Genomic DNA, 16,354 nt, shown 5'->3' with positions numbered 1-16,354 from the left:
ATTATTATTATTACTACTACTACTAGTATGGTTCAGTACTGTTTTTGTTAATAAAGCACTATTGTAGTTTTTGTTCAGTATCAATTTTAAAACTATCGTTTAATTAATCGGTATTGGCCAGTGTGGTCCAACCTAGCTATCGGTATCGGCAAAATCCACTATCGGTCGACCTCTAATTGCCAGTGTGTTCAGTTGCATTAAACGTAAGATCAAACATGCCTCATCAACAAAGCACTTTTCCTCCTCTGATTATTGCTCACGATATAAGTGAAATCTCTCCCCCAGGAGATGTTTGGTAGAGCGGAGACTCAGCTCAACTCGAGCTGTTATGTGCGTGTGTCCCCGTGCTACAAGCCATGGGCCCATCACCTGTCATTCACTTAGACGGCAGTGTTTCACTGGCGACTGGTGCGCAGCCCTTACTGACACAAACACCGCTGTCCCCTTTATCAAGGCACCTGAGCGCATGGGCAGTGGGCAGACCGGCCCGCTTTAGATGCATGATTATGTCAGAAGTGTCAGAACAGAGCACTCTGCTGCTACGGACAGAAATATCCTCTCTCCTAGCCAAGCAGGCAGTAGAGATAGTACCCGAGGAGCAGAGGGAGTGCGGGCTATATAGCCGCTACTTCCTTGTCCCGAAAAAGGACGGGGGCATGTGTCCAATATTGGATTTATGACCGCTAAACAAAGCGCTGGCGAAACGCGCGTTCAGAATGATTACAGTGACGCATATCCTCACACACATCCAGCCCGAGGACTACTTCATTTCAGAGGATATGAAGGATGCTTATTTTCATATTCAGATAGCCCCTCATCACAGGTGCTTTCTGCGATTTGCGTTCAAAGGTGTTGCATACCAATTCAATGTGCTACCTTTTGGGCTGGCTCTGGCCCCTCGCACATTCACGATGTGCATGAATGCAGCGCTTTTCCCTCTGCGAATGCATGTGCTGAACTACCTTGATGACTGGCTCATCATCGCTCAGTCGAGGAGTGTGCTCGAGGAACACAAACACAAGCTCCTCGCCCATTTAGCACGCCTAGGCCAGTCTGTAAACATGTAAAAGAGCACGCTTCAGCCCTGCCAATCGATTACATTCCTGGGGATCGCTTTAGGCTTACGCACGATGCTCGCACGCTTATCAGCACAGAGGATTCAGCACTGTCATGTATTCCCTGAAAACGTTTTAGAGATTGCTGGGACTGATGGCCGTTGCAGCCTCTGTCTGCCACCTGGACTTGATGCATATGAGCCCACTGCAACTATGGTTACAGGGTCGGGTCCCACGACAAGCGTGGAGAGCAGGGACAGAGCGTCTTGTCATAACGTGCTCATGTCTCGAAGTGCTGAGTCTGACACCTTGGTTCAGCACAGCTATGTACAAACAGAGTGCCGCTGTGGACAGAGTGGTCAGACAAATAGTGGTTACCATGGCATCACTGTCAGGCTGGTGAGCCCTCTGTGATGGCAGCCCAGCAGTGGCAGCCCAGCAGCGACCAGGAGTGCCAACATATAAACTGCTTGGAAATGGAAGCTGTTCACTTAGCACTGCAGGAATTTCTCTCATTTGTGAGAGACCATCATCTTCTTATCTGAATGGACAATGCAGCGGTGGTGGCGTACATCAATCGCCAGGGAGGAGTGCGCTCGCTCACTCGCTCACTAGATGCCCACTGGGCACTATTCTTCTCGCTAACGACCTCCCCCTTGGAAGGGGACGCGCTGTCGAGCCACTGGCCAAAGGGTTGGAAATATGCATTCCCTCCAGTCAAAATTATGCTGCTACTGCTGCAAAAGATCAGGGAGGAGAGGGATGCTCTACTGCTGATAGCGCCAAAATGGCCCAACCAGCCGTGGTTACCGGAGTTTGTTAACCTATCGTTTACACCCCCCACCCCCCACAGGTCCCGCTGAGGAGGGACCTACACTCCTAGGTGAAGTGCATCATCTGGCACCCCAAGCCGGAGCTGTGGGACTTGCATGTATGGCAAGTCAGCACGGAGTGAACCAGCTGACCGTTTCACAGTGAGTGCTGCACACGATAACAGAGGCTAGAGCCCCTTCGACGAGGCACCTATACACTTTGAAGAGGAAAGTGTTTGTTAACTGGTGTGCCAGCAGACATGAAGACCAGGCGAGTTGATATCCCCGCAGTTTTGACCTTCCTGCAGGAAAGCCTAGATGCGGGCAGCTCTCCCTCTACGCTAAAAGTTTATGTGGCCGCTATCGCTGCCTCTCATGACATATTTGAGGGTCGCTCAGTAGGTAAACACCCCGTAGAAATGAGCTTTCTTTGAGGGCGTGAGGTGGCTGAATCCCCTCCATTCTCGCCTGATGCCAGTGCTGTCATTTAAGAGCGAAGTGTGTGATTTGCATGTCCTCTCGGTCAGCATTGCTTGGATGCAGTTTGGTCCGGATGATTGCATGGTCAGACTCACACCCAGACATGTCTACACAACTAAAGTGCTTTCACCGCCATTCAGATCCCAGGTTATTACGATACAAGCGTTCTTCCCCCCCAAACCAGCCTCTGATTTAGTGTCACAGAGGCGCGCCTTGTGCCCTGTGCGTGCACTGTGTGCTTAGGAACTTTGGAACAGCTTTACATCTGCTTCGCGGGCGCTAGGAAAGGCCCACCGCTGTCGAAACAGCGGCTGTCACACTGGTTTATGGAAGCTGTTAGCCTAGCTTATGCTTCTCGAGGACTCTACTGCCCAATGGGACTGCCCAACTCCACCAGGATTCTGGCATCTTCATGGGCCTGGGTTAAAAGTATGTCTATTCAGGACATCTGTCTAGTGGCAGGTTGGTCATCTCAGAACACTTTTGCAAGAATTTGCAACCTGGATATTCCCTCTTTTGCACCGCATGTTCTGTCTGTGCAGGAGGAGAAGGCTGCGCAGCCATTGGACGACTAAGTCGCTTGAAGACACGCCCCTTCCCAGTGTGTCTAAACTAGGTAATTTAGGTGGCACGAGACGGCGCTGCTTGAAGGGCTCTGCAGTATATGCATGGCCTTATATGATCATTGCGCTTTTATAGCTCCAGCATGTCCTGCAACCTACAAGGATGCTGTGAAATTATCATGCAGCCGTGGGTAATAGCCAACTACTAAAAAGTGGAAAAAAAACCTGTAATCCTAAGTATTGTTTCAGTTTATGTAGGCCCGCTCATACAGGCCGGTGGTATATGTGAGCACCAACATGTTTGATGCCTTTGTTTTCACTCCCTATATCACGCTAGTACAGTGGTGCTTGACTGTGAACAGGGAGATGCCAGCACTGCCTTGGCTCTTTGCCAAACCTGCATCTAGGTGTTTCAACTAGGCCCGGTACCCGACCTAAGGGAGGCCGGGCAAGCACGCCGCTATGCTTTTGCTTGCTACTGCATGTGCCTAGTCTACTGTATCAGCTCTGTTCGAGCTGGTACAAGCATGGTTTTCTCACGGCGGGGTTTTATATGTTCCCCATATGTAGTGTTGAGAGTCCGACTTGATAAGGGAACGTCTCCAGTTATTTAACGTAACTGTGGTTCCCTGAGAGGAGGGAATGAGACATTACGTAAACTGCCGTGTGGAAAACTCCCTCAGAACCTCAATGACTCTCGCTCAGTCGAAAAATTCTGAGGTAAATTGGCATCACTTATATAGCAGCTGAGCCTGCCAATCAGGCGAATGCTCGAATGCCATTGGCTATTGCATAGCAATAGAGTGATTCAATCAGGCTTCAGCATTTCAGAGGAAAAGGGTTTCCTTATACGGAATGTCTTGTTCCATCCTCTCAGGGAACCACGTTTACGTTGAGTAACAGGAGACGTTACAGTGATAATGATGCCTTTGTCCATATTAGGTATTTCCTGCAGCGTCATCAGTTCTATTACTTCTGTGATGCATATTTGGAGTTTCTGCGTGAGAGCACCCTCTGGTGTCCAGTATGAATGAAACAGATATTATACGTGTTTATAGCACTAAATAATGGCCAATCCATCCTATTTTGGGTAAAAATAGGAAAAATAATACTTAATTTCAAACGAAGTTATATAATATATATAATAAACCATATCTTTCTCCAGCCAGTGTACAGGAGTTTTTTTGTTTGTTGTTAATATGTTTTAAAAATCCCATCTTAAATTGCCAAAAAGCCGTCAGAAAACAAAATCGATGTATGTATTGAACTGTGGGCTAACTGTATTGTTACATCCCAAATATACATATATATATATGTGTGTGTGTGTATGTGTACATAAATATAGAAAATGAATGTTTATATGTGTATTGTACTGAATAGTGCAGTGGACAGTAACTGTACAGTGAAGTGCTAACATCTGTTCAGAATCCAGTTGGCTTGATGTGTGTGTTGTGCAGTGGGTCAGTGATTGTAAATGTCATGGGTCATGTGTCTGTAGTGTTGTTTAATAATTTCAAAGAAGCATTTAAATGTACTCAGAAAGTTACATAATCGTTTGATTCAAATATAAAGGAATCAAACTTACTGTTTCCCTAAACAGAGTGTTTTTGTCATTTGATGTAACTATTGAGCAGTTCCTCACTTCCAGATTATATTTTAGAATTGAAGATTGTGATGTTTCAGACTGATTACCCATGATTCTTCACCCACATGTGTATTTATGAGCTGTTTTTGTCTCACACAGGCCGTGGAGAATCTGTGTTCGTATAAAGTATCACCTGTGTTATACAAGCAGCTGCGTCAAGTGTGTGAAGATCACGTTCAAGCTCAGATCCATCAGTTCAGGGAATATCCTTCATCAGTAATGGGACATTTGTGTGTCCATGTATGATGTTTGACAACTGTGTGTTACAGATAACGCTCGTTTTGCTGATGTTTGTGTCAGTAGATCCTCACTAGAGGGCGCTGTGACACACAGATCAGACTGAAGCTGCCCTTAACAGAGTCGCACAGAGTCACTGGACAGCCTGTCATTCCTGAAGAGGATGAACCGCTGCTGGCAGGACCACTGCAGTCAAACGGTACGGGATGCTCTTCTTGTGTGTGTGTCTTTACATACGATGGAATGAATGTGAGTGTTGCATCTCGTCTCCTTCAGATCATGATCCGCAGTATTTTCCTCTTCCTGGACCGGACATACATCCTCCAGAACTCACTGCTGCCGTCCATCTGGTGAGTTGACCAATCAGACAGTGGTGCGGTGTTATTTTAATATCACTATTACTAGATACTATTAAAGTTTTATTAATATTAATTATAATGTTTTAGTAATATCATTATAGTAATTTATTAATATTTTGATTTTGTTTTTATTTGTATATTTTCTGTTTTAATTTTAATTTTAGTTTTTGTCATTTTTATTTTATTTTATTTTTTAAATGTCAATAATGTTTTTATTAAAGGAATAGTTTTCTCAAAAATGAAAATTTACTGAAAATGTCCTCGCCTTCAGGCCATCCAAGATGTAGATGAGTTTGTTTCTTAAACAGATTTGGAGAAATTCAGCATTACAACACTTGCTCACCAATGGATCCTCTGCAGGGAATGGATGTCGTCAGAATAAGTCCAAACAGCTGATAAAAACATCACAATAATCCCCATGTAGTCCACACGACTCCAGTCCATCAATGAATGTCTTGTTAAAGGGTTAGTTCACCCAAAAATGAAAATTCTGATGGAGGGTCAGACAGCTCTCAGATTCCATCAAAAATATCTTAATTTGTGTTCCGAAGATGAACGAAGGTCTTACGGGTTTGAAACGACATGAGGATGAGTAATTAATGACAGAATTTTAATTTTTGGGTGAACTATCCCTTTAAGCCAAAAGCTGCGTGTTTGTAAGAAACAAATTCATCAAGACATTTTTAACCATAATCCATAATAATGCTTCCTCCAGTGAAAAAGTAGTCTGGTCTGAATCGGGAACAGATGAATATGAACTGAATATGCACAGATCAAGCACCGTTTAGAAGCCCAAATAGTCCAAAACAGTTCTAAACAAATATGTGGGTGGATTTTTATGTGCAAGGACAACAGAGGATGGACTTTTTCACGGGAGGAAGCGTTATTATGGATTATGGGCCCGTATTTTAGCAGGAAGACGTTAATTGATGGACTGGAGTCGTGTGGATTGCTTATGTAACAGAACGTAATGTAATGGAACTAACGGAACCCATTCACTGCAGAGGATCCACTGGTCAGCAAGTGATGTAACACTTTAGTTGTAGTTGACTGTAATAACCCTGGGGTGCGTTTCCCGTACAATGACGTAACTCACTGATTAACCACCATAGTATGATGCATTGTTGTGGAAAGTAACTAGCCAGTCATGACTGTTTCATGTTCCATCATTTCAAATTAGTTCAACAATTTAGGGTCGTTGTTAATGACGTCACACGCATGTGGTGGAGTAATAACTTCTGCTAATTAATTGATTCGAGATTTCCGAGATGCTGCTGTATTGAACATGGCACCTGATGACTAATTTACTATATTTTGTTCCCTGTCAATTTGCTTTATTTGATGTTTGATTCTTTGCGGGTTTCCTCTTACGTCCTACTCCGGGGTTCCCTTTTATGTGCGTGCGCACTCTTCAAAAACGGCGCTTATTGAGGACGCGTTAAAATGTATCGATTAAAATGTATATATATTTAAATTGAATGGAAACGGCGCTTATTGAGGACGCGTTAAAATGTATCGATTAAAATGTATATATAGTTAAATTGAATGGAAGATATAGATTGTACTGCATGTTAGCTTGCTTATTGTGCCCAAAAGCATAATTTACCTAAGTCCATATATTTTACTAACACGAAACTATGCTTCTAACCACAGGTCGAGAGCTGTAGTTCCTACCACGAAAGTTTGCGACGCTGTTTGCGAATGTTCGATTGAACTATGGTTTTCGGGAAACACCGAATCGTTGAACTATGTTGGTAACGACAGAACTTGTGACCATAGTTGGCTAACGATGCTTTTGGGAAATGCACCCCTGAGCTGGTGTTGCTATAGTAACACACGCATATTGTCAGGGACACGGGGCTGGAGTTGTTCCGGACGCACATTGTGAGCGACGGTGCCGTTCAAAGCCGGACAGTGGAGGGAATCCTGGAGCAGATTGAGCGTGAGCGTAACGGAGAGACAGTGGACCGCAGTCTGCTGAGGAGCTTACTGGGCATGCTCTCAGACCTGCAGGTGATTGCGCAGAAACACTGATGATGTCCGCTTCCTGTTGAGCACAGCAGTCGGGTTCTGGAAGTGTCTTTTAACGGTGTGTGTTGGTGTGTGTTGTCAGGTGTATAAGGACTCATTCGAGCAGAGGTTTTTAACAGAGACGAACCGTCTGTACGCAGCTGAGGGTCAGAGGCTCATGCAGGAGAGAGATGTGAGAGTATTTCTACCTCATTCACACACTGACGCTCTCCACGTGTGTGTGTTCACTTGTGTTCATGTTCTTCATGTAGGTTCCTGAGTACCTTCATCATGTGGCGCGGCGTCTGGAGGAAGAGAATGACCGTGTCATCAGTTATTTAGATCAGAGCACGCAGTAAGTCTCTCTCGTATCTGGATCTGATGTTCCTCACACGTGATCCTGTAGATCAGTTCAGTCTCAGATCTGTTCATCTTTATACCTTTGATAATCTTTATTCCTTCTGAGAAACATAAGTTTTAAGTTTGAAAATCTGTCATTGACTTAAAGGAGGCTTTCCCAATCTGGGGTTTGTGTGTTGATGAAAAGCAAATAATGAATTAAATCATAAAAATGTAAAGTAATTTTTTAAATAAAAACAATGAAAATAAAACACTTGCTAAAATTAGATGATTATTTAAATAAATTATTAAAAGAACAATCAAACTAAAAACTAAAGTTAAAAAATATATTTTAAAATAAAAATTATAAACTGCTTTTTAAAATGAATTAAATGATCAAATTAAAATTAAATTAAAATAAAAAATTTTCAAATAAAAACAATCAAAATAAAACACTAAAAATGAATTAAATAAGAATAATACAAATTCAAAATACATAATTTAAAAATCGAAAAATCTGAATAAAACACTAAAATGAATTAATTCAGAAAAATTTAAAATTAATAAGCCATACTGAATTGTGATTGGTCTTTAAGGTATCTGTGGATGACACACATAAGATGATTGATCTATTGATCCGTCTCTATTATTTCGTGTGAATTATTAGTCATCTATCTGTCTGTCTGTCCATCATTTTGAATCTCTGTTGTTGTGCTGTGTGTTAGTGCTGCTATTTCCTGCAGGAAATTAACATCTGTCTTATAATTATTCATGGGCGTCGGAAGCAACAAAAATGTGGGTGGGTCCAACATAGTGTAAGTGTAACTGTTATTCAGTGCTGCAACAAAGACTCTATGATGCCTTTAAAAGCAACAGGGGAACAAATGATGAACAACATTGAGTTAAATAGCAGCTTGTTTAGTGACAGTAGGCTATGTGAGCACACAGCCAGACCCACCTGAGCAGCAGATATGCTACAATGCTTTGTTTATAGCGGGAGTGCAGCAGGCGCGAGTACTGAAAAAGTACAAGTGGAATGGATTTGAGTGGCGGCGCTCTGAAAAGTGAACGAACATATGCGCTGAATTAGAGATGGTAAAAGTGAGTGGGTCCAATATCATTGGTCTTAAAAAGTGGGTGGGTCCAATATCGTTGGTCTTAAAAAGTGGGTGGGTCTTGTCCCAATGGTTCCGACGCCCATGTAATTATTTCTCTAACACCTGACTGTGTCTGACAGGAAGCCACTCATCACCACAGTGGAGAAGCAGCTGCTGGGCGAACATATGAATGCCATTCTGCAGAAAGGTCTGGATTATGAGTATAGATCAGAGACTCAAGACAAATCATAAAACACACACAAAGCTGATGTGTGTGTGTGTGTGTGTGTGTGCGCGTGCGCTGCTTCTACTTAGGTCTGTGGATGCTGCTGGATGAGAACCGTGTGTGTGAGCTGATGCTGCTCTATGAGCTCTTAAATAAAGTCAAAGGAGGGCTGACGGCGCTGCTGCAGGCCTGGAGAGACTACATTAAGGTACACGCACATCAAACCTCAGGGTTATTATTGTTTACTACAACTAAAACCATAAAGAAAACCTTTTCATTGCTTGAAATCAAATAAACTTTAACTGAAGTAATATGAAAACATTTAATTTCAGCTAGATATCAATGCAATATTTCTTGTTTTCTTTTAGTAACTTGTACTAAAACAGCTAAAAGTAAAATTTAAAGGGGTCATATGATGCAATTTCAAGTTTTCCTTTCTCTTTGGAGTGTTACAAGCTGTTCATGCATAGATAAGATCCCCTAAAGTTGCAAAGACTAAAGTCTCAAACCCAAAGAGATATTCTTTATAAAAGTTAAGACTCGTCCACGCCCTCCTAAAACACCTCGTTTAAACACGCCCCCCACATGTCTACGTCACTGTGTGGGAAGATTTGCATAACGCCGCCCAAATGTTCACGCAAAGAAAGAAGGTGTAACTTTGATTCTTGCTATAGTATTGTTGCTGCCGCCATGTCGTGAAGGCGCTGTGTGTTTCGTTGTGAAAGCGAAACTACTTTGTTTGGCCTTCCAAAAGAGGACACGACTAGAAATCAGTGGTCAAGTTGTATTTACAAAACTGTTCCAGAACAGTTTAACCCAAATATTCAGATGTGTGCAGCGCATTTTATGGAGGACTGTTTCCTGATCCTTGTAGAGTAGCCTACAAGGTGTCTGTGCACAAAGGCTGTTTCTATAAAGTGGGGCAGTTCCAACTTTGCAAGGACAGTCTGGCGCTTCTGACTCACAGACTGTAAGTACGTTTTCATATTTAAAGAATTTGCCAATAACGATTCAAACGTGAGTTTTGAGCATTGTAGAGTAGCGCTTGTTGTTTGTCGTTTCTCTGATCACAAATGCAGACATGGATTTATGTTTACGCGGCGCGATACGCAACGCAACGTGTAAAAAGACAGTATAAGTCATTATAATCAGTAATTATGTCCCCACTGGATGCAACAAATGCCTCGTTTGTAATGGGTTTTACTGGTTTTGTCTTGTCGCGCCGGGACACAGCATCACAGTATGGTATCGTAACATTTCCGTCTCACGCTTGAGGTATTCGGCCAATCACAACGCACTGGATAGCTGGCCAATCAGAGCACACCTCGCTTTTTCAGACCGATGAGCTTTGTAAAAATTGACGTGTTTCAGAAAGGTGGGGCATAGAGGAGAAACAATAATGTACAGTATGTGGAAAATAATGTGTTTTTTTAACCTTAAACCACATAATCACATTGCATTACACCAAATACACAAAATAATGTTATTTTTTTAGCAACGTCATATGACCCCTTTAAATAAAAATAATAAAATCTACATTTTATTTAAAAATCTAATAAAAATGACAAAAACTAAAAATTTATAAAAATTAACTAACATTAAAATGAAAATAAAAATATTCAAAATATTGATAAAACTGATAATAGTATCTCAGTAACACTTTCTCTTGCAGAGTTTTGGTGGAGAGATCGTGAGTTCTCCAGAGAAGGATAAAGAGATGGTTCAGGAGCTGCTGGACTTCAAGGACAAGATGGACCACGTGACCCAGCGCTGCTTCCAGAGGAACGACACTTTCATCAATGCCATGAAGGAAGCCTTCGAGAGCTTCATCAACAAGAGACCTAACAAACCTGCCGAGCTCATTGGTGAGTGACAACACCACACCGGACCAGAGACGCATTCACTCGACGCTCATATTTTCTTTCAAGACAATCTCATATCTACTTGAATGGGGAAATGCTGAAATTGCAAGAACTGCTGGCCAAACTCACAATTATATAACATATTTCACATCAGCAATAAAATCTGACATGAACTGACTCATTAAAGGTATCTTTCGCCCAAAAATGAAAATTTGCTGTTAATTTACTCACCCTCAGGCCATCCAAGATGTAGGTGACTTTTTTTCTTGAGTAGAACAGTAAAGAAGATTTTTAACTGAAACTCTATATATATTTATATATATATATATATATATGTATATATACACTGATCAGACTAGTCAGTCTACCGGTCTCGTGGAGTCCATGCCTTTTTATTTATTTTTTTGAAAAAGGTTGTGCTGCTTCATACAGTTTATGTTTCAGGATTCTTTGATGATCTGGTGTAAGTGTACTAACTGTGTCTCCTCAGCTAAGTATGTGGATTCTAAACTGCGCGCTGGAAATAAGGAGGCCACAGAGGAGGAGCTGGAGAGAATTCTGGACAAGATCATGATCATCTTCCGGTTCATCCATGGTAATCTGGACTCCAGCTTCAGTTTAAATGAGAGTCACACACAAATGAAGCTGAACCGTGTGTGTTTGCTGCAGGAAAGGACGTGTTTGAGGCTTTCTATAAAAAGGATCTGGCCAAGCGTCTGCTGGTGGGCAAGAGCGCCTCGGTGGATGCTGAGAAGTCCATGCTGTCCAAACTCAAACATGGTTTGTTCTCAATCTGACATCTCATTGGTCGTCAGACGGTTGATGTGGAAACTCCACTGATCAGTTTCTTGGCAGTCAGGTCACATGATCGTGTGAACAGGAAGTGACCACGCAGCTGTAGTTGAGTTGCTGTTTTGCCTTGATTTCAGTTAAATCAGACACATCCAGTAAAAACCCTAGTTAGTTTCACTGTGACTAGTTAAACTGGTGAACTTCTGAAAGCTGCAGTGTGTCATTTCTGTGTCACAAAACAGAATTGTACAGATTTCTAAATGTTCCCCCATCTGTCTCAGTGCTTTTGTCAACTAAAAAGTTTAACTAGCTAAAACTAAAAATAATAAAAAATAATTTTCAGTAACTTAAAGGTGAAATAAATTATAAACATTAGATCAGAAACTTCGTTAATTTTTAGTTACTTTTTAAGTTTAGGTACTAAAACTGATAAATAAATTGTTTGTAGCACCCCAGCTAACAAAATATGTTGTAATAACTGCTAACGTTCCAATTTAGTTATGAAAATGTTATTTCTGAATCTGCAAAATGTCCAGTTTTCACAATGTTTTAAAAGTGTTTTTTCTTGGTTATGCAAATGTTAAGGGAACATTCCAGCTTATCATTTTGCAAATAATAGAAATATAAAAAAATATATAAAACTTATAAAAATGACAAAAACACGTAACAAAATGACTGAAACTACTATTAAAATGAACTCAAATTAAAATGTGAAAGTAAAAGTCTAAAATTAAAAGCAAATTCAAAGTATTAATAGTAAATAATTAATACTAAATTTGCAATCAGGTAGTTCCGCCCCAAACTCTCCTCATTGGTTGATTTGATCAGCTGCTCAAATAAACGGTCTTTGATTCTGATTGATTCTTCCAGTGGAGCAGAAATGACTCACTGTAGCTTCACACGTCATTCATTTGTCATTTCTGCACATCAGTGTCTGTGGTATCAGCGATATTTGGTCTGTGAAGTGACGTGTGTGTGGGTGTACAGGTTTTTCTACACTGGTGGAGACTTAAACCTGAATACACACCAACTCATGGGGATTTGTGTCACCCTGGGGACCTAAATTGAGGTCCCCATGGGTACAAAAGCTTATAAATCATACAGAATGAGTTTTTTTGAGATTGTAAAAATGCAGAAAGTTTTCTGTGAGGGGTAGGTTTAGGTGTAGGGTTGGTGTAGGGCGATAGAAAATACAGTTTGTACAGTATAAAAACCATTACGCCTATGGAGAGTCCCTACAAGGATAGTTAACGAGACGTGTGTGTGTGTGTGTGTGTGTGTTGTAGAGTGTGGAGCAGCGTTCACCAGTAAACTAGAGGGGATGTTCAAAGACATGGAGCTCTCCAAAGACATCATGATCCAGTTCAAACAGGTGTGTGCGGATACATACTCCTTAACACACAAGGTGCATCCCAAATGACGCACTATACACTGTGCACTTGAACACTATGCACTTGTGCACTTTATATTTAACCATGTAGTGTATGAATTATATAAGGTTATTTTGTCATTCATAATCGAGTCTGATAGCCCCTCCCCCTTTGCTACGTAATTAAAGCTGCGACAGTTGAGTGCATGAAGTGTCCAACATTCCACAATTAATTTTTTCAGTTATGTAAGTGCATCATCCAGGTATTTAAAGAGCACTTTTTCTTCTTGGAATTTTCAGTGTGAACACTCTACTCGCACTATTTACACTACAAAACATCATAGAACAGTGCATAAGTATGTGAATTGAGATGCAAAATGCTTTTTTATTAGTATTTTATTTGAACTGTTTGTTTTACTTTTCATTCATTATTAAGGGAGCAATTGAACACACATAAAGTTTCATACATATACATATATTTGATGGTAACACTTTATTTTAAGGACCAGTTCTTATTATGAACTAGTTGCTTATTATTAGCATGCATATTACTAGCATATTAGCTGTTTATTAGTACTTATAAAGCACATATTAATGCCTTATTCTGCATGACTATATTTTAGATCCCTTAATCCTACCCATACCTAAACTTAACAACTACCTTTTTAACTATTAATAAGCAGCAAATTAGGAGTTTGTTCAGGGAAAACTCTTTGCTAATATTGAATATGTGTTCCCTATTCTAGAGTGTTACCTGTTTCAGTTGTTCTCAATTCAAGTTCTCGCAACCCCCTGCTCTGCACATTTTGTATGTATCTCTGATCAATTCAAACGTTTGTTCTATTCGACCGTAAGTGCCCTGCGAAGTGGACTTCACAAGATTTTCTGCCATGATTCCAGTTCGAAGGGAGCAAATATGTTCCATTCAAAGGGCATTAAAGACGTGAATTTAAATTATATTTATTTACAGAGGTTTATTATGTCACACTTCTCTCGTCTGTGTGTGATGACTCTGCAGGCAGTGGTGTGGCGCAAATTTGTGAATGAATGTTCCGAAGTGAAGTAAAGATATCCCGTGTACAGGGAGTAGGGAGTAATGATCACTGTGTAGGGACCCTGTCAATTGGAAAACAGTTCATGCATGGAGCTCTCTTCTAACGAGCTGATGATCTGAATCAGCTGTGTTAAATAAGAGAGACATGCAAAATATGCAGAATGGGGGGTCGCCAGGACTGGAATTGAGAACCACTGACATATTTGATCAAAGATAAAGTAAAAACAGTAATATTGTGAAATAATATTATTATTCTAAAACATTCTGATATGCTGAAAATTCAGCTTTACACCACAGGAATAAATTCCATTTTGAATTATATTTAAATTGAAAACAAGGTCTTTTAATTCTATATTTTAATTATTTTAATCTTTTAATTATTGCAATATTATATAAAGTGCCTTGCGAAAGTATTCATTTTATTCACATTTTGTTATATTGCTGCCTTAAGTTCAACTGCTTTAAATTGCTTTTTTCCATCAATCTACTCTCCATACACCATAATGACATAGCAAAAAACAGATTTGTGACAACTTTGCAAATTTATTAAAAAGGAAAAACGGAAATAAGTACTTTGCATAAGTATTTATTCCCTTATGCCTCGTTCACATTACAGGATTTAAAGCCAGATTTAAGCCTGATTTGCAAGTTAACGAGCTTGCTAACTGGCCGGGTTGTGATCGGGGGAAAATGCAATCTGCAATCTTTATGTGTGAACTACTCAACGACGCATCAAAGAGGCTCCCTGACTCATCGCCGACACCAAACGAATATCTAGCATGCTAAATATCTGGACCGGTCGGCTGACTCGACATCACGTGGTGTCGGGTGTCTTGACAAGCTACAGCCAATGAGAGCAAGGCATGGGTTGAGGTCAGCGGAAGAAAAACAGCAGCAGCAACATGACTTTAAGAAAAGTTTGGACACAACAAATGGAGCGAAATTTTTCATAACAGATCATCACGCAAACAACTTGCAGCACTTATTTCTTCCTGATGTCTATTTTCAAATATACAACTCCTGTTTTACTTGTTGTTTTGCGTCATTCCCGTTCCACTTCTCGCATGCGTTTTCATGACAGAACGTGGTTTGGGGACCGTGTAGAGTCGTTGGGTGACAGAGTTGTTGTCAGCAAATACATACTGGCCCTGATAATCATAACTTCTACTTACCGCTTGCTCCACTTCTGCAGATCAGTTTTTGTGAATGAATGACTTGCTCTACCTGTTGCTTTGGTCTTGCGCCACCTGCTGGTGAGCGACTAACAGCAGCTGGAGAGCATGCATCGGTGCTCTACTGCTATTCCTGCAGCTCCCGGATGTGCAATGGCAAATTTTCTGCTGAATTTGAACCACTGAATTAGTGGAAGCGAATTTGTAAAGTGAAATAAAATGGACTGAAAATTGCCTGTCGAATATTATACATCGTATTTTTAAACTCCTGCAGCTCCCGGGTGTGCAATGGCAAATTTTCTGCTGAATTTGAACCACTGAATTAGTGGAAGCGAATTTGTAAAGTGAAATAAAATGGACTGAAAATTGCCTGTCGAATATTATACATCGTATTTTTAAACAGATTGAATATTTTGGAAGTGAACTCTGGAAGGTGAATATGAATTATTGAATTTTTAATTATGAAAATGTGAAATGTTTTGAATTGAAATATTGACAGCTTAAATAAACAACTATTTCAGCCCCTAAAAATACAAGTAATACAAATGCAAGCACTGTTAATGCAATGCATTATTTTTTCAGTTAGTGCAATTCAACATGCTTTTTTGTTTCAAAGACATTTGTCATTATTTTGCTTCCATATAAGCCATTCTTGCATTGCCTTAGCTGTGTGCTTAGGGTCATTGTCTGATTTGAAGGTGAACCTTCGGCCTAGTCTGAAGTTCTGAATGCTTTGGACTAGGTTTTCTCACAGTCTAAGAGTCTTTTTGGTGGTTTTTTTTTTGTTTTTTTTGTGTGCAAATTCCAAGTTTTCATATGTTTTCACTGAGAAGAGGATTGAGTCTTGCCACACCGTCTTAAAGCCAAGATCGGTGGAGTGTTGCAGTGATGGTTAATATATGATATGGATCTCAATAACTAGAGTGACCATCAGCTTCTTGGTCACCAATCTAACCAAGGCCCTTCTCCACCGATTGCTCAGTTTGACCAAGAAACCAGCTCTAGGAAGAGTCCCCGTTATTCCAAACTTCTTCCATTAAAGGGGTCCTTTTTGTGCTTTTTCACTTTTTCAACTTTAGTTAGTCTGTAATGTTGCTGTTTGAGCATAAAAAAGATCTGCAAAGTTACAAAGTCCACTTCAAAATGAGATATTTTATTTAACAGAAATCACTTTTCAAAAACTACAACGAACGACTCGTTTGGACTGCAACGCATATTTTCCGGGATTTGTGATATCACAAATATCGACGAATGGGACGAGACCTGGTTGAGCTGCACTAGA

The 16,354-nt window shown here is 40.6% G+C and overlaps 1 protein-coding gene across 1 annotated transcript in view; it reads left to right on the top strand.

Moving 5' to 3' along the window:
- Positions 1-16,354, top strand: part of cul4a (cullin 4A) — a 31,002-nt gene that overhangs the window by 5,642 nt on the left and 9,006 nt on the right. The window contains exons 3-15 of the mRNA XM_016441832.1: positions 4,655-4,758; positions 4,922-4,991; positions 5,069-5,142; positions 7,002-7,164; positions 7,265-7,354; positions 7,434-7,516; positions 8,738-8,805; positions 8,913-9,031; positions 10,496-10,688; positions 11,176-11,280; positions 11,355-11,465; positions 12,764-12,849; positions 14,517-14,599. Coding sequence (XP_016297318.1) covers positions 4,655-4,758; positions 4,922-4,991; positions 5,069-5,142; positions 7,002-7,164; positions 7,265-7,354; positions 7,434-7,516; positions 8,738-8,805; positions 8,913-9,031; positions 10,496-10,688; positions 11,176-11,280; positions 11,355-11,465; positions 12,764-12,849; positions 14,517-14,599 — 1,349 coding nt within the window. The remainder of the gene's footprint in view (positions 1-4,654; positions 4,759-4,921; positions 4,992-5,068; positions 5,143-7,001; positions 7,165-7,264; positions 7,355-7,433; positions 7,517-8,737; positions 8,806-8,912; positions 9,032-10,495; positions 10,689-11,175; positions 11,281-11,354; positions 11,466-12,763; positions 12,850-14,516; positions 14,600-16,354) is intronic.

This window comes from Sinocyclocheilus anshuiensis, unplaced genomic scaffold, assembly GCF_001515605.1.
Source record: "Sinocyclocheilus anshuiensis isolate Anshui unplaced genomic scaffold, SAMN03320099.WGS_v1.1 scaffold2063, whole genome shotgun sequence".
Lineage (NCBI taxonomy): Eukaryota > Metazoa > Chordata > Actinopteri > Cypriniformes > Cyprinidae > Sinocyclocheilus > Sinocyclocheilus anshuiensis.
The sequence above is the reverse complement of the archived record's forward strand: the minus strand, read 5'-3'. Positions and strand labels throughout refer to the sequence as shown.